The sequence below is a fragment of the Rhinopithecus bieti genome, unplaced genomic scaffold (assembly GCF_001698545.2).
Source record: "Rhinopithecus bieti isolate Rb0 unplaced genomic scaffold, ASM169854v2 scaffold_5948, whole genome shotgun sequence".
In the NCBI taxonomy this organism is placed as follows: domain Eukaryota; kingdom Metazoa; phylum Chordata; class Mammalia; order Primates; family Cercopithecidae; genus Rhinopithecus; species Rhinopithecus bieti.
The window spans coordinates 2,107,321-2,133,224 of record NW_016805422.1 but is presented as its reverse complement, the minus strand read 5'-3'; the positions used below and the strand labels follow the sequence as shown (position 1 = coordinate 2,133,224).

The 25,904-nt window shown below is 38.9% G+C and overlaps 1 protein-coding gene across 2 annotated transcripts in view; it reads left to right on the top strand.

Annotated features, from left to right (window-relative positions):
- Positions 1 to 25,904, top strand: part of RASEF (RAS and EF-hand domain containing) — a 77,955-nt gene that overhangs the window by 31,971 nt on the left and 20,080 nt on the right. For both annotated transcript variants that reach the window (XM_017872364.1, XM_017872365.1), the window contains exons 3-12: positions 3,309 to 3,399; positions 9,876 to 9,971; positions 13,282 to 13,359; positions 16,042 to 16,157; positions 18,282 to 18,350; positions 19,978 to 20,062; positions 21,012 to 21,100; positions 24,459 to 24,693; positions 24,998 to 25,135; positions 25,250 to 25,397. In XM_017872364.1, coding sequence (XP_017727853.1) covers positions 3,309 to 3,399; positions 9,876 to 9,971; positions 13,282 to 13,359; positions 16,042 to 16,157; positions 18,282 to 18,350; positions 19,978 to 20,062; positions 21,012 to 21,100; positions 24,459 to 24,693; positions 24,998 to 25,135; positions 25,250 to 25,397 — 1,145 coding nt within the window. The remainder of the gene's footprint in view (positions 1 to 3,308; positions 3,400 to 9,875; positions 9,972 to 13,281; positions 13,360 to 16,041; positions 16,158 to 18,281; positions 18,351 to 19,977; positions 20,063 to 21,011; positions 21,101 to 24,458; positions 24,694 to 24,997; positions 25,136 to 25,249; positions 25,398 to 25,904) is intronic.

Below are 25,904 nucleotides of genomic sequence, written 5' to 3'. Positions count from 1 at the left end.
AAATGGACTGAACTGCATTGTCACCCTCTGATATTGGTGGACTTACTGAGCTTCAGGAGTCTAGAGCTTTCAAAATTAAGCCAACACTGGAGAAGTAGGTCAGCTACCAATCAATCAATAGGTCATCATGATCCTATTATATAAACTCTTCAGGATCAATGACTTGATACAGAACAATTAAGAGATTTATCTTACATCTTGCTGCTTAAAACACACAGGAGAAACTTTATCCAGAGGAGTAGGTGGAACACTATTTGAAGCCTGGCCTTGTTACCTACATGTATGAGACTTTGCGAGCAGGTTACTTAATCTCCCTGAGTTCAGTTCCTGCATCTGCAAAATGAGGATGAATATCTTCACGTCCTCTGGGTGTTAAGACTTAGTGAATGGTATCATGGGTGAGCCCCTCACACTGCCTACCACATGGGTGCTCAGCAGTACTGCTTTGGCTCTCTCTACTCTCTAGCCCTCCTCACTTGGCCCTCCCCCTCTGAACTGAAAGCCAAAGAACTATTAAACTGTTACTCTAATACAGTTCATATAAGCCATAGCTAGCTTACATAGGATATCTGATTGGTGTTAACAGCTGTATCATGCAAAAAAAGAATTTATATGTGTTGTAGTCCAAACATCAGCCTCTTTGCCCCCTGGAAAAACTGCATTCCTTTAGCATATATTGGGAAAGAGAGGGCATTGTGTTTGTCACAGTTCTTGTGTGTTGTGCCCCACCGATGCTCCTTGCTGCCGTGTGCTCCACCAGCAGCTCCCAAGACGCTGTGCACCCTGCTGGTTTCTGCCTGGAGCTTATAAACGCTGCCCTTTTAAAAGGAGGCTGCCCTGTCTGCATAGGGGCGGGTGACTTGTCTTCAATTCTGCTGTCTCTTTATCCCTCCCATCCACATGATGCTGAAACTATCTAGTTGAACTTTTGGAGTAACTAAAGGACATTATAATGTAGGAAAGAAAGTATTTTAAATTCTTAATACGAAATAGGACCTTTCTTATAGTACTAGAATCAGGCAAAAGTTAATCTATTCACAAGGGACTTCTTATGAACATTTTTAGTACCTGACTGACCAGTTTTCTCTTAAATTAGCCTTCTAGGGGCTTCCGGTAGGATAAAGCATGGTCCTCAGAACTCCAGATTCTGTAGAGCATGCTGGAGTGTGGATCAGAGTCCCAGAGCTGGCCTCTTTTGACATGTGACAGGCAGGCACACACATTGATTCTTCAGAGCACCCAATAAGTATTAAAACAGACAAACTCACAGGTATACACATAGGTACACGTATACAGACCCACACAAAGATATGTGGGTATACACACACATACCCACGACCCCATCTAAATATAATACCGTGTGCACCTACAAGGGAAAAAAACAGACTGTCATGCTTGATGTTCTCATTACCAGCTAGGCTGCTTTTTCATGGTGGAGTGAGTACATCACATTAATTCGAGCTGTGTTGGCATCCCCATCCACTCCCTTCTGTGCTGCTGGGACGATCCAGAGCCAGGCTCTATGCGGAGCCTAAGTCTCCTAAAGGCTCCTTTCTTAGCTATCAAAGACCTCAGGAAGTATTTAAATGGCTACTTGTAAACCATTCCTTGCATTCTTAGCTATCCATCCTCACCTCTATTTTGGATTGGTTTTGGCCATTTTGCTCTGCACTGCACCCGAAGAATGGGTTCCCAGTGTCCTGGTGGGAGCCCTGGACTAAGGTCACAGTGGGCAGACATTTCACTAGAAATTAGAAATTGCTGGGGCAAGCACTCTGTGGTTATGCATCACCCTGATTTGCAAAAGAAGAAAAATGTTGCTCAGAAGTGAAAAGGGCAGAGAGAGTCCATTATGGAGCAGTCCCAGATGTGTGGGATGGGATGGCTAGAAGTAGGTGGGAAATGATCATAACAAAGGGAGAAAGGATATGTCCCTTAGCCATTTACAGTCCCAGAGTTGACCAAAAAATCCACCAGGCATTGCTATAGAGATACATAATTTCTGGACTTCAAATAACAGGTATTTATAAGCAGAAATGAACTGATTTCCCAAGTTTGGTTAACAACCTTAGACAGGCTATAAGCTGAGGAAGAAGTAAATAGGAACAGAAGATAATAATGTTACTGAAAATTTTACTTTGGGGTCTTTTTCCTCCCACAATATTTCCTTGGGAGTTTTATGTGGAAGTTGAACCAATGCATGAATAAATTGTGTTGTGAGGGAGTGAATAAGTCAAAAGCAGGTAAGTTGCTATAGCAGAGACCCATCAAACTAGAAGACAGAAAATCTTCTATTTAAGCCCTATCATTGATTAATAGCATGTCATTTGTCCAAATGAATCACCTCTAAAGCTCATGGTTTAGATACAAATCAATGTGCTTTGCCTCCATAGAGATGTGATTTATAATCGCACTCGTAACAAACAAAATTTTTCTAAAAGGTAACCTTATCTACATTCTAGAACTTTAGGGGACAAATAAGAAATAATGATTGAGATCTTTTTTTCCCTTCTCACTTTAACATATAACATTGTGAGTTTTTTATAGTGAAATTTCAAAATTATATCTAACCATCACTTTGCCACGGGGTTCTTTTTTTAATCCAGGATTGTAACTCAGTCATGAGAGCAAAAAAAAAAAAAAAAAAAAAAAAAAAACCCAAAAAATTCAGAATTTATTGAGAGCCTCCCAGCACTTTGATATCTTTATTCTTTGCCACAATCTAGTTTAATATCATTTTATCCTATTTATTCAGTTATTTGATATAGTCAGGTACTACATCACGATGTTTTGATCAATAAAGGATTACATAAATGACAGTGGTCCCGTAAGAATATAATCCTATATTTTTACTGTATCTATTCTGTGTTTAGGTACACAAATACTGGCCATTGTGTTACAGTTACTTGCAGTATTCAGTACAGTCCCATGCTGTTCAGGTTTCCAGCCTAGGAGCAATATGCTATACTGTATAGCCTAGGTGTGAAGTAGGCTCTACCAGCTTGGTTGGTGTAAATACTCTATGATGCTTGCACAATGACAGAAATCTCCAAAAGACACATTTCTCAGAATGTAAGCTAGTTGTTAAGGAATGCATGACCATATCTAGTTCTAAAATGATTTTACACCAAAATGGTCAAATTGCCAATCTCATTTTATTATGTAGATGGAATGGGGAATATCATTTTGAATGGTGTGTTTCTCTTCATCTGTAATATATAGGGCTTAACATAGATGAGTCTGAAGTTTCTCTTCATGTTTCCAGTTCAAGAGTATAATGAAAAGGTGTGCATCCTTTTGAATTTCAGAGCCCAGGACAAGGCAGCTATGCAGTTGAGTGAGTTGGAAGAGGAAATGGATCAGAGGATTCAGGCTGCAGAACATAAGACACGGAAAGACGTGAGTTTCTGGGTTGGCCATTCATTCAGCAGATCTTTATGAGGTGCTTTCTATGGAGAGGGCCCAGACACTCTTCTGGGTATCATGCATGGGTACAGCAAGTCCAGCTTCCCGCAGATCCTCCCAGCAAAGGAATTTTACTGGTGGTGTTTTGGGGAGGGGTAAGACGACATAGAAATAATGATCAAATAAAAAAGTAAAGCAAATAAGTTCAGATAGTGACAAGTACAGTAAAGAAATGACATGTGCAATAGTGACTGGAAGAGGAGGCTGCTTACGTTGGGGGTTAGAGGCCTCTTTGAAGGGGTAACATCAGAGACAAAGCCTTGGGAGAAGGCAGAGGCAGCCTTCGTAGAGAAGGTGACTTGACTTTCCATACCTGTGTCACTGCCCACACCCGCTGCCCACTTTAAATCTAGATTAGAGTGAAATTAAAATTCTGTCTTCAAACTTTGGTGTTTTATAATGGAATACAGCCATTACTTGGTACCCGAAGAGATTAGTTCCAGGACTCCCCCGCAACCCTGCATACCAAAATCTGCATGCTCAGGTTTTTATACAAATAATGTATATTTACATACAACCTACGCATATCCTCCAGTATACTTTAAATCATCTCTGGATTACTTATAATACCTAGTATTTAACACAATGTAAATGCTTTGTAAAGAGCTGTTATACCATATTTTTATCTGCATCACTTTTACTGCTTAAAATATTTTCAGTCTTTAGTGGTTGAATTCACAGATGCAGAACCTGTGGATTTGAAGGGCTGACTGTATGCCTTTATTCAGCATTATAGGAACCATTTAAAGTTGAAAGTGATATGTTACCTTCAGTGGTTTCCGTTGAAGAAAGATTTTTTTTCTTATATTTTTGGGTTAAAAAATGTCACTTTTGTTTCTTCCTTCACCCTGTTAACACTGAATGGCAGCAAAATAATGTGCAAGTGGCCTGAACGTTGGCATCTGGGAGACCTCAGTTTGCATCCTGGCCCTGATCGTATCCAGGTGACATTGGGAAAATAACCCAACCTCTGAGCCTTTGTTATTCCATCTCTAAAATGGGATAATGCAACCTACCTGCCTTCACAGGAGTTAAACATGATGATCTATATAAAGTGCCTGCCACAGTACCTGCAATGTGGTGGCAGCACCCAGGTTACTGTCCTGCTCTTTCCTGTGGCTCTTTGTATTCTTGATTCCTTTTAGATTCTTCACCTTAAATGGCTTTCCTGCATATATGCCCTGGGGTGTCTTTGTTGTCCTGTCTCCTTATACAAAGTTTAATAAGAAGCTGGACGTCATATTCATCCACATAAATGGTTCAAGATTCATGGTCCAGCTTCAGAGCAATGGATAACCCCTTCTGCTAGCACTTTCCTTTTGGTAAAAAGGAAAGAGTAAAATCATTTTTCTGCCTTTTCTTTCTCTCCATCTGCTGTGTTTAATCTGTGCACTCATTCATTCATCAAACACATATCAAGCACATGTGTTATTCTGCCGTCATATCTCCTTGCTTCTTCTAGATAAATGCCTCCCAAATTTGTTGCTGGTAATGAGGAAATTACCATGGCCCCCACCTTTTAGAACTTCATGTTTTGTTAGTTACAACATCTTTAGTTTCCTTGGCTTCAGTCCGGAGGTGGCAAACCCATGCATCTGTGGCATCATTTCTCTATTCCACAGCAATGACACATGTGGCCTGTAAGCCACCATATACATATGGTCTCCACACCTCAGCACGCCAGTCCAGGACCTCACTGCCAGCTGAGCAGCTTTGGCACTGTGAGGAAGCTTGTTTGCCTGTCCATCCCAGTGTCCACCTCATACCTTTCTAAAGATAGCTTCTCTGAAATAACGTGCCCAGGCCAGTCTAAGATTTTCCCTCATTTCCTTCTATTCCACAAGGCTCCCCTCAGCTCTCCAGGGTTCTTCACCCCCAGCTCTGGCCCAGTGGCCTTGCTGTGCCTGACTCTGCTTTGTCTCCAGCTGTTTTCTTTGCCTTGATGATTATCTCCTCAATCCTTTCCTCCTTCCCAAATTCTGCAAAGCTCAGAGGAACCCTCACTTTCTTCTTGATGCCCTCCCCTGCTCCTCTAGCCGCATTCACCTTTTCCTGACCTGGACTCCTATGGCATATATAGCATGTATTGCATTGCTTCAGTTTTTTTTTTTTAAACTGTAACAGCTTTATGAAGGTATAATTGGCATGCAACAAACTGCATATGAAGTACAGTATATGTGAAGTTTGGACATATGTATGCACCATGAAACCATTCCCACAGGCAAAATCGTAGGCATAACTATCCACCCTAGAAGTTTCTTCATGCCCCTTGAAGGCATAACAAGCCTTTTTTCCTCCTTTCTTTGCCTCTTTTTGCCAGATAATCATTGTTCTATTTTCTGTCACTGTAGATTAGTTTGAAGTTTTCAGAACTGTATAGAAATGGAGTCATGCAGTATATATTTCTTGTCTGGCTTCTTCCACTCAACAGAATTATTTTGAGACGTATCCATGTAATCAATAGTTTGTTCTTTTTCATTGCCGAGTAGTAGTCCATCATGTAGGGGTACCACAGTGTTTAGCCATTCATCTGTTGAAGGACCTTTGAGTTATTTCCAGGTTTTGGCTATTGCAAATTAAGCTGCTATGAATATACATGTGCAAGTCTTTATAGAGGCATATACTTTTATTCCTCGAGTAAATTCCTGGAGTGGAATGGGTTGATCATCTGTGTAGATGACTGTGTATTTTTGTAAGACACTGCCAACCTGATTTCCAGAGTGGTTGTACACTTGTGTTTCAATCAGCAGTGTATGAGAGTCCCATTCTTTCAGCATTCTCATTGGTGTGTAGAGGAATTTCATTGTGGTTTTAACTTGCATCTCTCTAATGAATAGGTGTGTGGAGAATCTTTTCTTGGGTTCATCTGCCATGTGTATAATTTTTTTTTTTTTTTTTTTTTTTTTTTTTTTTTTTTTTTTCCTTTTTTTTATTTTTTTTTTTTTTTTTTTTTTTTTTTTTTTTTTTTTGCTGAAGTGTCTTGTTAAAATCTTTGGCTCATTAAAATATAGTTTTTTGAAAAAAATATTATGTTTTGAGAGTACTTCTATATTCTGAATGCAAGTCTTTTATCAGATACCTGATCTATAAATATTTTCACCCACACTGTGACCTGTCTTTTCATTCTCCTAACAGTATCTTTTAAAGAGTATAAAGTTTTAATTTTGATGAATTATAATTTACCAATTTTTTTCATGGATCATACTTTTCTTGTGGTCTCTAAAAATCTTTAACCCAAGCTCACGAAGATTTTCCCCTATGTTTTCTTCTATAAGCTTTATTGTTTTAGGTTACATTTAGGATCTATTTTATATTTGGTGCCAAGATATGGATCAGTGTTCATATTTGTTTTTTGCATGTAGATATCCAATTGTTCCCACACCTTTATTAAACAAGAGTAACCATTTTCCACTGAATTGCTTCTGCACTTTATCCAAAATAGTTTATTCTATTTGTGTAGGTTTATTTCTGGGTTTGGTGTTCTGTTCCATTGATTATTTTGTCTATTGTTATGCTAATATTACGTTGTCTTGATACCTATTGGTTTATAGTATGTCTTGATACCTATTGGTTTATAATAAGTCTTGAAATCAACTAGTATTAGTTCTTCAACTTTGTGCTTTTTTTTAAAAGTTGTTTTGGCTATTTTAATTGCCTTAATTTCCATAGAATCAGCCTTTCAATTTCTTGTTTTAAAAAAAGCAAACAAAAGTCAAAGTCTGCAGGGAGTTTGACTGAACTTCATTGTATCTATAGATCAATTTGGGTAGAATTGACATCTTAACAATATTGAAAATATGATTTATCTATGTCTTAGCAATGTTTTGTGTTATTCACTGTACAGATCTTGTACATCTTAGATTTACTCAGTATGTCATATTTTGATGATCCTATAAATAGTATTTTTAAAATTTCAATTTCCAGTTGTTCATGGTGAATGTATAGAAGTACATTTGAGTTTTGAGTATTTGTCTTGTATTCTGTAGCACTGCTTACGTTGTTTGTACACAGTGCCTTTCTATTGGTAGATTTTGTCAGATTTTCTAGGATGATGATTATGAAATACATAATAACAGTTTTATTTGTCTTTCGAATTTGGATGAAACTTTTTATCTTTTTTGCCTTATTGCACTGGTTAGAAGAATAAAGGAGATGAGAATATTGAATGTGATGTTAGTGGTGTAGTGTTCATAGATGCCTTTATAAGTGGAGTAGAATCCCTTCTGTTCCTAGTTTGCTGAGTATTATTGTTGCTGTTGTTTTAATCAGGAATGGATGTTGAATTTTCTCAAATACTTTTTCTGTCTTATGATCATGTTTTTTCTTTTTTAGAATGTTAATGTGGCGAATTACATTGATTGATTTTTGAATATTAAACTTGCACTTGAGATTGGCCATAATTAGTGATGATGTACTATCCTTTCTATAGATTGTTGAATTCAGTTTGCTAAATTTTACTTAATATTTTTGCATTCATATGTGGAAGAGATATTGGTTTGTATTTTTAATGCCTTTGTCTGATTTTGGCATCAGGCAAATTCTGGTCTCATAGAATGAGTTGGGACATGTTCCCTCCATTCCAGTTTACTGGAAGTTTGTCAAGAGTTGACCTGAACCACTACCATATCTCACCTGCATTACTGTAACAATCTCTTATCTGATTTCTCAGCATCTACCTGTTGCAGGTTCGGAATGAAATAGGCCAGTGATCATTTCCTTTATTGAGCTCTTGATAAAATATTTCTTTTGTTTTGTTTTGAGACGGAGTCTCCCTCTGTCACCCAAACTGGAGTGCAGTGGTGTGATCTCAGCTCACTGCAAGCTCCGCCTCCGGGGTTCACGCCTTTCTCCTGCCTCAGCCTCTCCAGTAGCTGTGACTACAGGCGCCCGCCACCACACCTGTTTAATTTTTGTGTTTTTTTTTTTTAGTAGAGACGGGGTTTCACCATGTAAGCCAGGATGGTCTAGATCTTCTGACCTCGTGATCCGCCCGCCTCAGCCTCCCAAAGTGCTGGGATTACAGGCGTGAGTCACCACGCCCAGCCTGGATAAAGTATTTCTAAACCCTAAAATGTTTATGTTTGGGTTTGTGGCTGTGGATCTAATGAAGAGACTTTCAATCAAGTCCCTTTTGATGCCAGGAAGGCTGCCTCATTAGCTCCTCATTGTGAGACCTCTGTGTCTTCATCCACATGTGAGGCAGGCAATACTTGTTGCCTCACCTGTAAAGCTGGGTGAAGTCAGCTTTTAAAAAAAGTTACCTTAAGGGAAGATATTGCTCTTCTGCTAAGCATTTCACATGGATTATTTAATTTACATGGATTATTTAATTTATATGGATTATTTAACTTAGATTATTTAATTTAATCCTTACAATAGTTAAAAAGAAAATGGAGGCATGGGTAAGTTTAGCAACTTGCCCAGGCTCCACAGCCAATGAGTGGGCAGTAAGACACACTACCTCTGGCAGGTATTCAGATGTGGGAGCATTCTTCAGAGAGGCCCTACCTTACCCTCTAGCAGACTGACTTCCTGCCACATCTCCCTGTTTTTTCTTTCTTTCTTTTTTTTTATATCATTTCCTGAAATTGTCTTTTTCTGTCTCCTCCACTAGAATGCATGAGAACATCAGTTTTATTGTCCCTCTCTCTGTCCCCATGTCCCCAGTCCCTTAGAACCATTGGTAGGTGATCAGTGAATATTTGTACACTGAATTTTACTGGCTATCAACATAAAACTATTTGAATACTGAATGTAAGATATACAATTATATAATTTATCAATAGACAAGGAAATTTAGAGATGTTTCAGCCCATGGGAACTTCTGAATGGCAGTCCCCTGACCTCCTGGGGTGCCTTATTGCCATTCTCTGCTCCAGAAGAACTTGAAGGGACACCCCGGAAAAGTACCAGCCCACAGGGAAGCACTTTGCATAGCAATTTGCAGTGATGTGATTGGGATTTAGATAAGGCATCATCTCTAGGGAAAAGGATGCACCCAGGATGCCTTCTTGAGTCCTGATGACATGATAGAATTCCAGTAAGCACAGGCAGCCCTTCACTGTGCCATGTCTTTTAACTAATTATGGCAATAATTAATTAATTGATTGGTGTGCTATGGCCTGTATCACAATGTGAGTAATAGTCTTAGAGGTGTCACTCCTGGGTGAGGTGTGTATGTAGGTTGTGGGATTCTGCTCTTCTTTCAGTTTTGTAGGTTTCCATTCCAAAATTGCGGTACTTCTGAAGTCAGTTGATTTCCTTCTGATATCTCTTCTCACCCTCCCTGTGTAGGAAAATTGAAGTCAGCCTTAATTTGACACAAAATGTTGCTCACCTGTGGAGTTTTGAAGGTTGTTTAAGAGGGTGAACCTATTTAAATGAACACAATATATTTTTTTTTCCTTTAGGAAAAACGCAAAGCTGAGGAAGCCCTCAGTGACCTCAGACGTCAATATGAAACTGAAGTAGGAGATCTGCAGGTGACCATTAAAAAGCTAAGAAAGGTAGGCATGTGGCAGCTGGACTTTTAGGAACAGCCTCAGCATCTGAGTGTATCTAAGTCATTAACAACCAAAAACATTTGGAATCCTATTGAAGTGGCACATAGATCAGATTTCAGAATCAAGGAATTCCTTAGAAAGACCTTTTTTGTTTGAGACTGAGTCTTGCTCTGTCAACCAGGCTGGAGTGCAGTGGCAAGGTCTTGGCTCACTGCAACCTCTGCCTCCTAGGTTCAAACAATTTTCCTGTCTCAGCCTGTTGAGTAACTGGGATTATAGGCATGTGCCACCACGCCTGGCTAATTTTTGTATTTTTAGTAGAGGCAGGGTTTCACCATGTTGGCCAGGCTGGTCTTGAACTCCTGACCTCAGGTGATCCGACTACCTTGGCCTCCCAAAGTGCTGGGATTACTGCACCCGGCCTGAAGGACCTTCTTTTAAGAGCCCCTGAGTTCCTCTTTTGTTTCCAGGGGCCACCTGTCTTTTTCATAGATCTGATAAATATTTTCTGATCCCTTCAACTGTTGTCCATAAAACTTCAGTTTGCTTTCCTTGGTCTTCACCAGCTTAGTACTCAAGTCCTTCATGTCTAGAGGACTGCATGCCTCATGACTGTTTTTCTTGGTCGTGTCAAATATCCCTGTGTCCCTACCCCAGCTTATTGCAAAGTGCATGGTTAAGTATTCAGGGAATATTTATTAAATGAAATGAATATTGCTCTTCTAAGTAGAAAATTTCAGATCGGAGGTACCCTAATCACCAAGAGTCACCTGTTTTTGAAGAAGAGCAGAACTTGCTAAAGTGTGAGCAAAGATGTGATCAGTTTTTTTTTTTTTTTTTTTAATGTAGTTGGTTTTTGGCTTTTCCTCTATTTGGTTTCTAACGAGCAGGTTCTGTTTGGCTCAGTAATATCTGGCCGTTGTTTACCAGGTGGCTCTGTAGAGGGTGGAGGGGAGGGGAGGGATGCATATCATTTGTCGATTTCCATGGTATAAATACTCCTGTCATTACTGATTTCATGCTACCGAGTTGATATCACTGAATTTAAGGTTGAGAAGAGATGCTTAAAGCAGACTCTCACCTGCCGGTACAGGCTGGCTCCAGCACTGTACTAGACACACTTCTTGGATCTGTTTTTCGTTTTTCCCATAACTAATGGGAATGTGTTAGCTAAAATGAAAATGGGTAATTAAAAAAGGATCATCCTTGCTGGGCATGGTGGCTCATGTCTGTAATCCTAACACTTTGGAAGGCTAAGATAGGAGGATTGCTTGTGCTCAGGAGGTCAAGACCAGCCTGGGTGACATAGTTGAGATCCCACCACTGTAAAAATAAATAAATTAATTAATTAAAAAAATTAACTGCATGTGGTAGCACATGCCTGTAGTCCCAGTGAGTCAGCAGGCTGAGGTGGATCACTTGAAGCTGGGAGAGCAAGGCTGCAGTGTGAGCCATGATTATGTCACTGCCTTACAAAAAATCAAAAATCATTTCTGAAAATGGTGATGAGATTAAGTGACAATTGGCTATATTTTGTATTTTATACACTATTGCAATTTAAACCTCTGGGATGATTAAGAATTCTCCCCAGTAGCCTCCTTAGAAAATTAACATCAATTTGAACCTTATATCTAATTTTCAAAAGTTATTAGGCCATGCATACTATGCTTATAGTACAGAATTGAATAGACCCGTCTTCTGTTTATGCAGAACCACAAATTCACTGAGTCAGTGCCCTGACTTATTTCTGTGGCTTCCCAAATCTTTAGACTAAGGGAACATCTACAAGAAGAGATGCCGCAAATGATGAGGGCCAAGTGGTCTGAACAGTAAGAAAGGCCATGTGTTGGGAAACCTGAATCCTTGTCAAAACTGTACCCATTTTTTTCCTGAAGCACCTGGGACAGTTCAGATCATCTTTCTGATTTTTAGTTTCTGATCTGTAAAATGCAATTAATAATAAACTGTCCTTCCTATCCATAATGACTGATATTTTATTGACTTTGCAGTTCACTAAGCTCTTTTTCATGATTTAAAAAATCAAATTCTCAAACTTTCTCTGAGGAGGGTATAAATATCCTACTTTGAGAGCTGAGGACTGAGTTCCAGAGAGGTTAAATAACTTGTTCAGAGTCACACAGCTAATAACTGATGGAGCCATCTTACTACACAGTTTGTGCTTTCTCACTTACTTATACCAGACTTCCTGCATGCCTGATGTGGTTGTTATGCAAAACAGCAAGATGTTTATTTGAGAGTACGTTAAGGGCTATAGTTTACTAATTTGTTATAATAGCCACTAACTGTGTCCTTGATTCTGAGAAACTCATTTTTTCCAGATGGTTTTTCTTCTCTGAAGTCAAAATGCGTGTTTAAATCAATGGCTCTTCTCAGTCATAGTCAGCCTTGTGGCAGTCATGACGTTTTTATATAAACATTATCCCTTTATAGCATCTGGCAAGGTGAAGAAGGTCCAGAGTCAAAGCACTTACACTTGGTGAAATGTGGGATCCATTTTGATCAGTGCATAAACATTCCATAAATGAATCCCAGCAGATCCCCACCATTCCCAGAGGATGTAAGCTGTTTGTAGGAAAGGCATTTTGTTGTTGTTGTTGTTCTCCAGGTTATAAATGCTGTGGAACCAATTTAGTCTGGTAATCGTAACGAGTATGTAATTGTAATAGAAATAAGTCAACCAGCAAGCAAAGCTTATGCAGAAATGAGTTAATTCTCAAGCAAAGCTTGAATGTAGGTATTTATATAATCAAGTGTGTTTGTGTCTCTAGCTTCATGTTATACTCAGATTTTATTGATTTTAGTTATTTAATAAGCATTTCTTGAACTCACCATGAAGAGAACATGTAGGTGAATCGGACACTAATTCTGCTCTTAAAAAATCTTGCTCTCTAGGACGGAAGGTAAGACATTTCTAAATAATTGTAATACAGAGTGGAAAGTGTTAAATGCAGGTAATACAAAGGAGAATTGAATGATCCAGATTTCAACGTAGCATAACTGAGTAAAAGCAAGAATTGGATTGCTTAATAGTTGAATGATTTCCAAAAAGGGCTTTTCAGCTGTTTCCAAAAAAGTTCATTTCACAACCAAACCCCCTTTTTCAAATGTTTAAGTTATTTAGAACAAAATTTCAAATCCTTATGGATTTTATGTAGTTTAATGATTTATAAAGTCGCATAATGTTGAAAATTGGTGACTTCTAGAATTCTCATATGTATATTCAAGGATAGTCCTAAACTTAAAGCAATTCGAAGTGAGTTTGTAAGCACACAACTTTTATTTGGTCTTTCAGCTTGAAGAACAGTCAAAACACATAAGTCAAAAGGAAGATGTGGCTGCATTGAAAAAACAAATTTATGATTTATCAATGGTAAGAATTACCTTTTCACTTACAGAAATGCACATCCTGTTAGACCACATCATCATGCTCTTATTTCAGTGTTCCAGGAAGACCAGCTTAAAGAGAAATTAATACTATAGTTAGAAAGAGTCCTTAAAATACGTTTGATGAAAGATATTATTTATGCAGGCTTTTCCCTCAATAATATGCCACTTATTGTGAAAGCTTTAACTTATTTTTCTTACAAAGTAGTAAAGACATAGTGTTTAAGTTTTGTAAAACATGGTAAGCCCTGTATTCTTCCAACATCAGCTCTGGTCTGTATGATGTGATGCTTTGTGATGAGGACATTAGTGCCTTGCCCCTTCCTCCAAGTTTTTTTTTTTTTCTTTTCTGTCGCTTTTCCATCTTACGCCAGCCACGTCTTTACTTTTAGTACTAACAAAATTGATAGCATCTACATCTCTTCTGTTATCTTTACTAAGTTTTATTTATTTTGGTTTTAGATTAACTCCCAAATTTGAAAGCAAATAAAGAGCTTTTTCTTTATTATGATTCTAAATATTTTCACTGCAGAGCTAAGAAATGAATGAGGCTTGCATTTCTTTCTCTCCATTCATTATCTCTGTTCCACTTAGAAGGCTCCCAGCTTTGTGGTCAAATGAATTCCTAGTTCCAGATTTTTCCACATCTTAGTTGGCTTTGTATTTGGATAATGACATTCTTGTAGAGTTATTTGTTTTTCTTGCATTTTCTGGTTGATTTTTTGGCTTCTTGTTGCAAAAAGAAGCTCTACTATTTTCATGGTATCACTGATACCTTAAGACTTATTTATTCTTTCCAATGCATGAAATTTGTTTAGTGTTTCTTCTTGAAAATATTAATTTTGGAGTCTATAAAATTTCAGTTCTTTTTTTTTTTTTGAGGTGGAGTCTCGCTCTGTCGCCAGGCTGGACTGCAATGGCATGATCTCAGCTCACTGCAACCTCTATCACCTGTGTTCAAGTGATTCTCCTGCCTGAGCCTCCCAAGTAGCTGGAACTATAGGCACGCACCACCATGCCTGGCTAAATTTTTGAATTTTAATAGAGACAGGGTTTCACCATGTTGGCCAGGATGGTCTCGATCTCTCGACCTCGTGATCACCCACTTTGGCCTCCCAAAGTGCTGGGATTATAGGCGTGAGCCACCGCACCTGGCAAAATTTCAGTTCTTATTGGACTGTTTGTTAAACTTCCTACCCATATGTTCTGCAATTTCTTTTCACTGGGCTTTTCACTGAATTGCAGCATTTTGCATATTGCAATTTTTTGGGAGGAGAGGGTTTCATCCTCATTTCGCCATAGCACATCCTCAAGAAACTTCTTCAGAAAGAACATGTGAGAGAGAAATTTTCTCTGTTTTTGAATATTTGAGAAGGTCTACATTCCCCCTCACAATTTATTAAGTTTGTCTAGATAAATAGGCTTTTCTGGGACTCCTCTGGGATTTATTAATTTAATTCTTTCTCGGTACCATTTATTTTTTTCAAATACCTGGCAGTGGTTGGTGATCTGTTCATATTTTAAAGTGAAGGACTAGCTTGGTTACTTGAGGTAGGATCCTGTGGGGTGTGAACAGATCGACTCACCTGAAGGCCTCTCTCCCAAAAGAGTGTCTTCCTAGGAGCTCTGTGTGTGAAGCTGGCAAGGGACCCCAGGTACCAGCATGAGTGGGGCAGGGATATTCAGAGAGAAGCCTTTTAGCTTTTTTGTACAGGAGCCACTCAATTTTAAAAAAGATAATCTCTGTCTTGTCTTTAGAATCCACTCTGGCTCTCTACTGTTACTTGCTAGGGTAAGACGGGGGTGGGCTTGGTGGGAAGGGTGCCTTACTATACAGTTTTAATGTCTCTTTCCAACTCCATATCTGGTTCCATCTTTCTGGGGTTCGGCCTGGTCACTTGTCTCCTTCTGGGTTCTGTGTCAAAACCTTGAACACACTTCCTCTAGACTTCCATTTCCCCACTGTCTTCCCTTTGACAACACATTTCCATCAGTTTCCATTTTCTAGAAGTGCGTTTAAGTCACTTGAATGCTCTGGCCCCCTCTTCCATTCTTTTAGCTGTTATTGGTTCATTTCCTTTGGCATTTCGTTTTAATGAGGTTTTGGAAGGGGAAAAAGACAAATTCATGTGCTCCGTCCACCATCTTGAACGGATGTCTCCAATATTATTTTAAGAAAACACAGAAATTTTCGGATCACACTGGTTTATTTTTAAGTGCAAAACTTAAAATGTTAAGTGATAGAATTTATTTGTAAAAAGTAGCCAGTGTACCTACCAGGTACTATAGGTACTATTGATTCCACAAAGTGTTTGTCAATAATTTTATAGCTCTCATTAAATAAAGCAGGCGTTCGAATGGTTGGTGTCAGTTAATTTGCCAGTAACGTGTTGAAATACATCATGGTAAACCCTTGACTGTTGTAGTTTGGTATCAAATATCAAGCATAGAAAAATGAAGAACAACTTTGAGAGTTTAGATTTTTGGCACTTTATTAATTTATAATGATTTCAAACTACCTTGAATTGACAAATAGTTCTTTGAACACCGAGATTTGAAGAGTTGTGGAAGGGTGAGAGTGGTGTGGGAGGGTGACACGACACTACTTCATGTCTCCCAGCCAGAGGAAAATATGAATCTAATGACCTCCACTTTTCCTTTTATTCAGGAAAATCAGAAAGTTAAGAAAGACCTTTTAGAAGCACAAACAAACATAGCCTTCCTTCAGAGTGAATTAGATGCTTTGAAAAGTGATTATGCTGATCAGAGTCTGAATACTGAAAGGTACGAACTTTGCATTTTATTTGTTAGTTTGAGTAGAATATTGAGATGATCATCCGGGCAAAAGAAGCTCAGCTATGGAATAATGAAGAGTTAGTAACTTTGCTAATATCTTCTTTATTTTCAGTATCAGGTTTCCCAGTGCTTTTTATGTTTTTAATTTTTTAAAGCAAATAGAATAATTAATTAGTGTCTGCATAGGCTAGCGTAGGGCTTAATAAATGTTTGAATTAGCTGGGAGCTAAAAGAATATACCTACAGTGTCAAGGGTTAGTGCTTATTAAAGTGCTTTGAAGTCAGGAATCCTGGCCATAAAACATAAGAAAGGGAAAAGTAGGCAAGTCTATTTTTGTGTGTGTTAGTTTTGCAGTATGGTGTTAATACAATAAAACCTAATACACATACATACACTCACAGACATGTATTTATATATAAGGAACATAGACGTATATTTTTATATGGATGGTAAATATAAAATGCATAGATAGGTGTATATGTGTGTATCCCCTAGGACATGTACGCTTGGGAAAAATGTCTTTTTTTTGGGTTTCTTTGCAAACTTTCATCGGAATTAAGGTCTTATAAGGTCTTAGAAAACAGTGAAATATTATTGTTTACTACATACAAGTCTCTGAACTAGATAAGGAGTTATGAGAATATATATATATTCTCAAAACACAGAGCCCACATCATATATATATCATATATCATATATCATATATCATATATCATATATATGATGTGGGCTCTGTGTTTTGAGAACTTCAAATTTAGTTGGGGAAAAAAAAGCAAAAAGATTATAGGGTTTAACAACAGAAGAGCTAAAAAATATCAGAAGCAGTGCCACTAACGTAGTCATGGTTTTGGTTAATTGCTGCGTGATCACAGAAAAGATTTTGTTTTAGTTCAGAAGAGGTGAAGAACTGTATTAAAGAGGTGATGCTGGAGGTGAGCCTAGGTAGAAAGATAGCTCTGTGCTGGGAAAGGGGGAAGAGGCAGCCAGGATGGCACCATCAGCAACTTAGAGCTGGTGGCACTGCCGCCTGCCAGGCACTGTCCTGGTCCTTCACAGGCATTAACTGATCCAGTCCACACAACATCCAGTGAGACAGGGACCTTCATTATGCCCATTTTACAGATGGGAAAAGAGAGTCTCAGAGATGTTCCAGGTAAGGCAGTAACCAAAGCAGGGGCCAGAACATAGGGAAGGATACGGCTTGGGGAAAGGTGATCAGACCACAGGGCAGAAAGAGACATTTTGAATAGAAAAGCAAAAGTTTAAAAAAAATTAAAAAGTTTAAGAGCTAGTTTAAGGTTATAATAGAAGGCCCCCGAATTTTGGATTAAGGAACTTAAATTCCTATAGACAATTAGGAAATGTGTACTTTTATCATCCAGGGAGCAGATGATATTGTGAACCAAAGATAGCCTGGGCGTTTTGGGAAGCTAGTGATGAGGTTTGTGTGCTCAGCGGGATAGGGGCTGGAGGAGAGGGCCGTGTTCTGAGTGCAGTTTGGGGAAGAAGCCAGAGCTTCCATCATAAAGCAACAGAGGGATTGCCACAGGGTGAGTGTCTCACGCGCTTAGCAAGCCTGGTTCTTTGGGGGTCTCTGTGGTTTAGGTAAGGAGAGGAGGGAGGGCAGGAGTAGGGTGAGACAGGGAAAGAGGAAGGAATCACAGGAAAGGAGAAAATAGATGGAGTTGGGATTATATAAGGATGAGCAGGGAAGGTTCAGAGGATTGAAGGCACAGTTTCTGAGACGCCCTGAGGAGAAGGGACTCAGGAGGTTCAGCCCTCATGGAGAACAGAGCTGGGCCAGCGAGGGTGGGGATGGAAGAGCTGGTGGGTGCTGAGATGGGCTGAGGAGGAGAATCTCTAGGCTTGTGATGTCAGAGGTGGGGCAGAGCCTCACAGGAGAAAGCACAGGATGTGAGTGTGTTTGTGGAGTCACAGAAGGAGAGGAGGCCACTGAGGCTACAGAGGCCCAGAGCAGGAGCACGGGAAAGGTAGAAAACTGTGGGCAAGGACACTCGTCTTTGAAAAAGGTGGAAAAGGGTCTGGGAGGGTAGGTATAGGTGAGGCAGGACTTGACACCTAATTCTTAAACATAAAATATAATTTTACAGGGATCTGGAAATAATCCGAGGATACACAGAAGATCGAAATAGTCTTGAGAGGCAAATTGAAATACTCCAGTAAGTTATCAGATCAAATGCTCATTACATTTACATTTCACTTATTTTTTGTTAATAAAAGACATAACACAGAATGTGAGTTTGCCGTGTTCTGAGGACTGCATTTGTGGCTCAATGTGTGTTTTCTTTTGAGGGTGTGTACTTGGCATCTCCTCTTAGCTTTCTGATGCTTATAATCCTAAATAAATTATCCAGATGTGGGGGATAGAGTGTAAATCTCTAAACATCTTGGGAAGTCAGGGGATATGTCCAGTGTGTCTTTATTATGCCTCTGTAAAGAAGAACAGCCCTGAGCACTCAGCTTTCTCTGAGTTCTGTACCACGAGTTCTTCAGGCTTCTCCTATTAGTGGGGCCATAGGGCTCTGCCTCCACAATTCTTTCTCAGTTTGTTGTGTTTACTTAGAAGTATATTTTTCTTAGTTTTTTTTCCTCTCCCCAAGTAGAGATATACCCACTCTGTCAGCTTTATGACTAGGTTATAGCAGTTCCATCCTCTGAGAGTCTTCCCCACAAAACCTAGCCCTCTCCCTCCCCTTTCTTTCTCTTCCACCCGGGCGGCATTGTCTTCTGGTTTCAGTTCCCCCCAATGAAGTCAGGTCAGGTTTGACCTTTTTTCTTTCCCACCATTTTTGAATGCTTATTAAGTCTCACCTGCGGCAGTTGTAGAGTTCATGTATTTCAGTAATCCTTTGAGTTATTTTATTCACTCATTCATTCAACAGATTTGTCAGTACTTCTTACAGGCCAGGTATGCCAGGAGTAAAGGATAGAGTGGGAAGTGGGTGAAAAATCTCTTTCTCCTTATGGGGCTAGTCTAGGAGAAGAGAGAAATGGATCAATAATTATAGAATTAATATAAAAGGCCAAATGAGAGAGATGCAGCAAAAGAAAGGTACATGTCCCCTAAGGGGAGCTTTGGCCTGTCAAAGAAGGTCAAGGAAGTGTTCTGGAGGAAGTGAGGATTGAGCTAAGATGCGGAGGGTGAACCAGCCTTAAACTGGGGAAGGTTGGCCACTCTGTGGGGTAGGAGCTGTGGAATCATAGCTGTGCTGTACAAGAGGGTGCTGAAGCTCTGACAGCTTAAATGACTTCTGTTAAGTCATATGGAAATAAAAGTTAGGATTTGAACCCAGATCTGACTGAGATCATCACCCAAGTGTTTACTTGCTACATGACGGTGCCAGGTGGAACAGTGCCAGGCCGTGCATAGAATGCAGGAGCTGCCAGGAGCATGAGGCCTGATACAACACACTGCGTTCATCCCTGACCTCTGACATGTGGGAACTGGCTGGCCAGGTTCAGGCATTGAGGGAGCTTTCGAAGACCTGCATGAAATCTGTTCAGTCAGCAGGGCTGCCTGAAGGAAGAGTGAGTTCCACAGCTCAGACAGGTGACTCCTGCAAGGCCCTGCGACCTTTAAGGAGAGAGGAGCCATCGATTCAGCTTTTCTACTTTAAGTAACGAATTACCTCAGTTTATGAGGTTTGAAGGGGAGTGGTGGAAAGTTGCGGAAGATGATAAGCGATTCCACATTCTGAATGTTACAACTAGAAAAGAAAGTGATGGCAGTGACCCCCCAATGATACTTTCCCTGTCTCTCTTTCTGCTTGTTTCTTTACCCTGCAGAACAGCTAACCGGAAGCTACATGACAGTAATGATGGCCTTAGAAGTGCCCTTGAAAACAGTTACAGCAAGTTCAACAGATCTTTGGTATGCCACATAGTTTTTTATCCTGTATTTCATTCTTTCTAGTGGTGGAGTATTTTGGTGTTGATGAAAATAATGTAATTTCTTAAAGGAGAATGTCACATAAGTCCTTATAATAATGAGATCTTTACATAAAATAAAACGAGGCAGCATTCTTCCAAATTAAAAAGTATATTACCCCTCTGAAGAAATAAGTGTCTCGATGTTAACCAACTCTTTTTATAGATGTTCTAGGAATCTAGAGATAGGTGTGTAAGATGTAATCTTTGGCCTGAAAGAGTTTATCATGTAGTAGGAAGTTAAGATGTACACAGATAGATAGGAGAATCCCATAGAGGTGAAAATAAAATACTGCCCAGTTGAGAGCTGGAAGAAGGTGCTTCTGTCTGAGGGGTGAGTTTAACCTTGTGAGTATTCTTTATGCCAGTGAGATGCTCAGAATGGGAGCCTTGGATTTCAAACCCTCCTACAGAAATCAGCTTAGCTCATTTGGAATTGTAAGGACCTCTCCCAGACTGCATTTCTCACAAGGCCTTTTATCCCACTTTTGGAAGTCAGCTTCACGTGTGAGATTCCAGGGTCATATTGGGATATGGAGGGGTCAGTTACTAAGCCAAATTATGGTTCAAGAAGAGACATGTTCAAGGAAGTTGGTGGTTCACGGTCCTGGCAATGTGGGGAACCACAGTACTCCTTTATGGAATGTGCAGTAGGGTTTGGACGTAAGATAGGATGAGGAGGCGAGCATACTATGGCAGTCATCTTCGTCGCAATGTTTCCCTTGATTTTTTTGCTCACATTTGCTCAGATAGTGTAATATAACTTTTAGTTATATTAGAAGTTTGAATGGTGTGATACAGTTTTAAAAAGTGGCTTTGTGTGTGCCTGTGTGTATATAAAATGTTTACATGAAAATTACATGAACTAACAAATAATTACTTCTATATTACAGCGTATAAATAATATCTCACCAGGGAATACCATTTCTAGAAGCAGTCCCAAATTCACTGGTCATTCCCCTCAACCTCTAGGCTATGACAGGTATGTTAACACGTCCTCACTTTTTGTTCGAGTTCAGGATCACAGTTAAAAGGAAAGTAAGTTTCCTTGGAGGTGAATTGAAATAATAGAATATATTTTGGTCACTAATTTATATTTTCTATGATGTTAAAAGTTTCTAAAACATGAATCATGTAAAAATTAAAAGTGTTTCAGAGAGGATAAAGTTATTTCCTGAAGATGTTGTGAGTTGGTTTTTTATATACTCACCATTACCTCATCTCTAATCATGTCTTGTTTCTTAGAAGTAGACTCAATAAGAGATGTTTCAGGGATGCAAGTAGAATTATGGTATATGATGCTGCAGTATTTCTGGTGTATAATGTTGAAACTATTGGCATGATCTGTAAATATTTAATAGCTCAGCATAATATTATGTGAGCTATGTTGCAGAAAAGGGAAACTTTCAAAGCAAATATAAATATGGCTACTAGATCCTTATAAAATAGCTACTGTATTGAAGGAGTCACAGAGGCTTACCAAAAGTTAGAATTTAGCCCTGCATTTAATCAAATGAACTGAAATATTAGGCTTTTTATTACGTGAGACCTAGTAATCACTTAGAGATTACATGAGTGTATGTGTGTGTTTATACACATATGTCCAGTGTTGCTAGTTAAAAGTTAATTTTGTAATATGTCAAAAATTTGAAATTGGAAGTGAAAGCATAAACAAAAAGTTTCCAATTCTCTATTTCTTTGTGACTTTCAGATTCATGTTTATCCCCTTTTCATTGGGGTACTTTTGGTAACAAGAATAATGTACTTAACATCCTGGTGTTAGAAATGGTCAGGTTGCCATTTAGGAAGACCTGTTACGAAGGCTTATTGGTGATCACTTCTAAGAAAATTCTATCAGGTTTAAGTTGTTTCTGCTGTTTACTGATTTGCTCAATAAAAAAAATCTAATGGCTTGATTTATAGATAGCTGACTATTCTGCTATTGAGAAATAATAGATTCTTTTTAAATGTGTAGGTGTGATGTTATTTTTGACTAATATTTAAAATGATTCTAAGCAAATTGGGGGGAAAAGTATACAACTGAAAAGTATTTCAGAAATTTCACCGTGATTCATTTTGAAAAGATTAGACACCATGAAAGGCTCATAAGAACTGGAGTAGAGCTCATCAACAAAACATTCTACAGGACAAAGTCATCATGTCCCCAGCATGCTTGAGTGATATAACACTCATGTGCCTACTTCCTTGAGCTGTAACGAGAGACCACCATAGCCTCAACACCATGCCCTTTCTGGGTGTGTGTGTGTGGGGGTGATTATTTTGATATAAGAAGTTAACATTTTATTTTCTTTTGATGCTAATATAAAATGTAATAAGAGCATGTTATACATCAAATTAGATGTACAATAAAATTATATTGTTTTATAGCTTTATTTGATTTTATCTTTAAAATTTATTTTGGCTTTATCTTTTGCAAGAACTCTAACAAAATTTAATTTGTTTTGTACTTTTACATAGTTAATTATAATGAAATATTGAGGACTGGCAAGATGGTTGACTTTGAAAAGGATATGCAGTTCAATTGAGTTTGAGAAAGTTTGACCTGTACCTGTTTTATTTTATTATTTTACTTTGAAAATTTTCAACTTTTATTTTAGATTCAGGGGTAGATGCACAGATTTGTTACATGGGTATATTACATAATGCTGAATGTGCCTATATTTTCAATTTAGAGTCTAGATGTTTATTCAGGTGAATTGTTAATTTGGGACTTCATGTTTTCTTTGCTCCTTGTCAAAATACAAGTGGGCTTAAAATAAATCATAACCAGTGGTGAAGACATGGAGCTGAAGTAGTTTGTAGTAGATTATAATTAGAATGGTTTTCTTATGTACTTTACAGATGGACCTAAAATCAGTTTCAGAAGGAGAGTTTTATAAATAATGCAATAATATGTTAGCAATATATTTTCAATGTTATTGTTAATAATACATATTAACAATCAATATTAAAATATATTAATGTATTTTATTATTGTTATTAACAATATATGAACACACACTCACATGCACACATGCACACACCTAGCTAGCTACATAGATTGAGATATGATATAAAATTCTTGGCTCAGAATAAAGACTTTATAATTGAGCAGTATTGAGAGAGGGAAAGTTAAATCATCTTTTTAGTTAATTTTAAACATTTGCTAATGGCATAAAAATACTTTTGACTTCTCAGATTTACATGGCTCATACTTGATTATGTTAAGCTCACCTCTCATCTAAGCATGTCTACTTCTTGTTTCTCATATCTGAAGACCTGTGTATCGTGCTTATTCTCCCTTTCCAATGATTCACGTAAGCGTATTGGTAGGATGGTGCCCATGGTGTGTAGTGGGTGGTAAATAAGTCATAACCCTCATTGGTAAACTTAGGTTCTTATGGAAATCAAATGGAAAAGCAAAAGTCAACAGGGATGTATACAGTTTCTTTTGATTCTCTTATTCGATGTGAATTTCTCCCTCACTTATAAAATTTCCAGAGTTGCACTAATGTTAAGATCTGTAGAAGTCAGGAGTTCTAGCCTTTATCTGAGGCACCTCCCTCCCTATGAAACATCTCCCAGAGGGGTGTTTCCAGACGGTGTGTCAACATTTAGTGGCAGAAAACTTATGTGTCAAGTCATACATTCCAGCAATGTTTCTAATTGCTTATCATTTTCATCAGATGTTTCTAATTGCCTATCATTTTTTGCCATGTTGATGAGAAATATGACACCCAGAAAAGCTTATCTTATTTTGGCTTGTGCAGCCTGAGAGGATGTGGTCTTCTTCACGTATCAGCTCTTCAAGTATTTGAAGAGAGAAACCATTAAGGGTTAAGTTCAGTACACCGAATCTTATTTTTCAGATCTGAGGGTCTTGAGTCTGACATTGTGGTTGCCTTTTCCATTTGGGCTCTCAGCAGCCCTTTTAAGTACAGATGTTATCCAGAAATGGACACAGTGTTCAGAATATAGTCTGACCTAAAAAGGCTCATATGTTCTGCATACATTTTTATAAATACAACTTGAGATTGTGTTTATGTCTTAGGTACCCTAATTCTTTTTGTATCAGGAAATAACATGATTTTTTAAATGGCCTGGTTTGTTAAGTGTTTGATGTAAGGGTCTTTATCTTAACTGATTGCTGCATAGAATGAACTGATGCTGCTTTGAGCATTTTATTTCCCCTAATGCCTAATCATGAAATACACTGAGGCTCTTAGCAAAAGTGAGAATGTCGGCCGACGTGATTCCATCTAATAGCATGTGGTCTATTGCCTGTACGTTCTTGAGCATCCCCAGCCCTCAGGTAAATTGGTCTTCCCCTTTATTACCAGGTCATCCCGCTCTTCCTATGTGGATGAGGACTGTGACTCCCTGGCCCTCTGTGATCCTCTGCAGAGGACAAATTGTGAAGTTGACAGCCTGCCTGAAAGCTGCTTCGACAGCGGCTTGTCTACCTTGAGAGATCCCAATGAGTATGACTCAGAAGTGGAATACAAGCACCAGAGGGGATTTCAGAGGTCCCATGGGGTGCACGAGAGCTTTGGAGGTGATGCCTCAGATACAGATGTAAGCCCTAGAAACCACTGCTCTCCTAGGCCTTCTACGTGATTGAAATCTGTCACCTTATTTACCTTCTGTCTGTTATGGGAATCTGTTTTAAAGGTCACAAACACAAAGCATAGTTAATAAAATGCTTTTTTCTCCACAGAGTTAGGGAGACATTCTCTTGGATTGCCATTCACTGTCACTCTATTCCCGAATATTAATAGCATTGACTGTTGATTTAGCTGCATAGTTTTCTTCTTTTTAATCCATGATATATACATTTTAGGCTTTGTTTCTTAACTGCTGACATTTTTTTAAAAAATAGGTTCCTGACATAAGGGATGAAGAGACATATGGTTTGGAAGATGTGGCTTCCATCTTAGACTGGAAGCCCCAAGGAACTGTTAGTGAAGGCAGCATTGTTAGTTCATCAAGAAAGCCCATCTCACCACTCTCCCCCCAGGTAGGTGTCTCTGAGACACTCCTATTCAGGAACACTGCTTATTTTCTGTGCGGTGTTACTTATTAGGATGAAAACTGGCAAACCTTTGTCATTCACTGTGGCTTTTCCCCCCAGACAGACCTGGTAGATGACAACGCTAACTCTTTTAGCTCACAGAAGGCTTACAAGATTGTGCTTGCTGGGGACGCTGCAGTGGGGAAGTCTAGTTTCCTCATGAGACTTTGCAAGAATGAATTTCGAGAAAATATAAGCGCCACCCTGGGTATGGCTCCTATTTTGGTTGATAATGGGAAAATGATCTTCCTTAGCTTATTTTTTCTTCTTCAGGGATTACATACACAGATACTCAGTTATCAACAGTTTTTCTCTGTGTATGTACACATATATAGATATATGTGTGTGTGTGTGTGTGTGTCTCCTAGTCTATGGAAAGGTCCTTCTTGTTTTGGCCAAGGCCTGCTTTTAGGAAAGGAAGACTAAAAGGACAGAGATACCTGGCTGGGTGCGGTGGCTCATGTCTGTAATCCCAGCACTTTGGGAGGCCGAGCCAGGTGGATCACTCGAAGTCAGGAGTTCAAGACCAGCCTGGCCAACGTGGTGAAAGCCCATCTCTACCAAAAATACAAAAATTAGCCAGGCATGGTGGTGGGTGCTGGTTATCCCAGCAACTCGGGAGGCTGAGGCTGGAGAGTCGCTTGAACCTGGGAGGCGGAGGTTGCAGTGAGCCGAGATCGTACCACTGCACTTCAGCCTAGGTGACAGAGTGAGA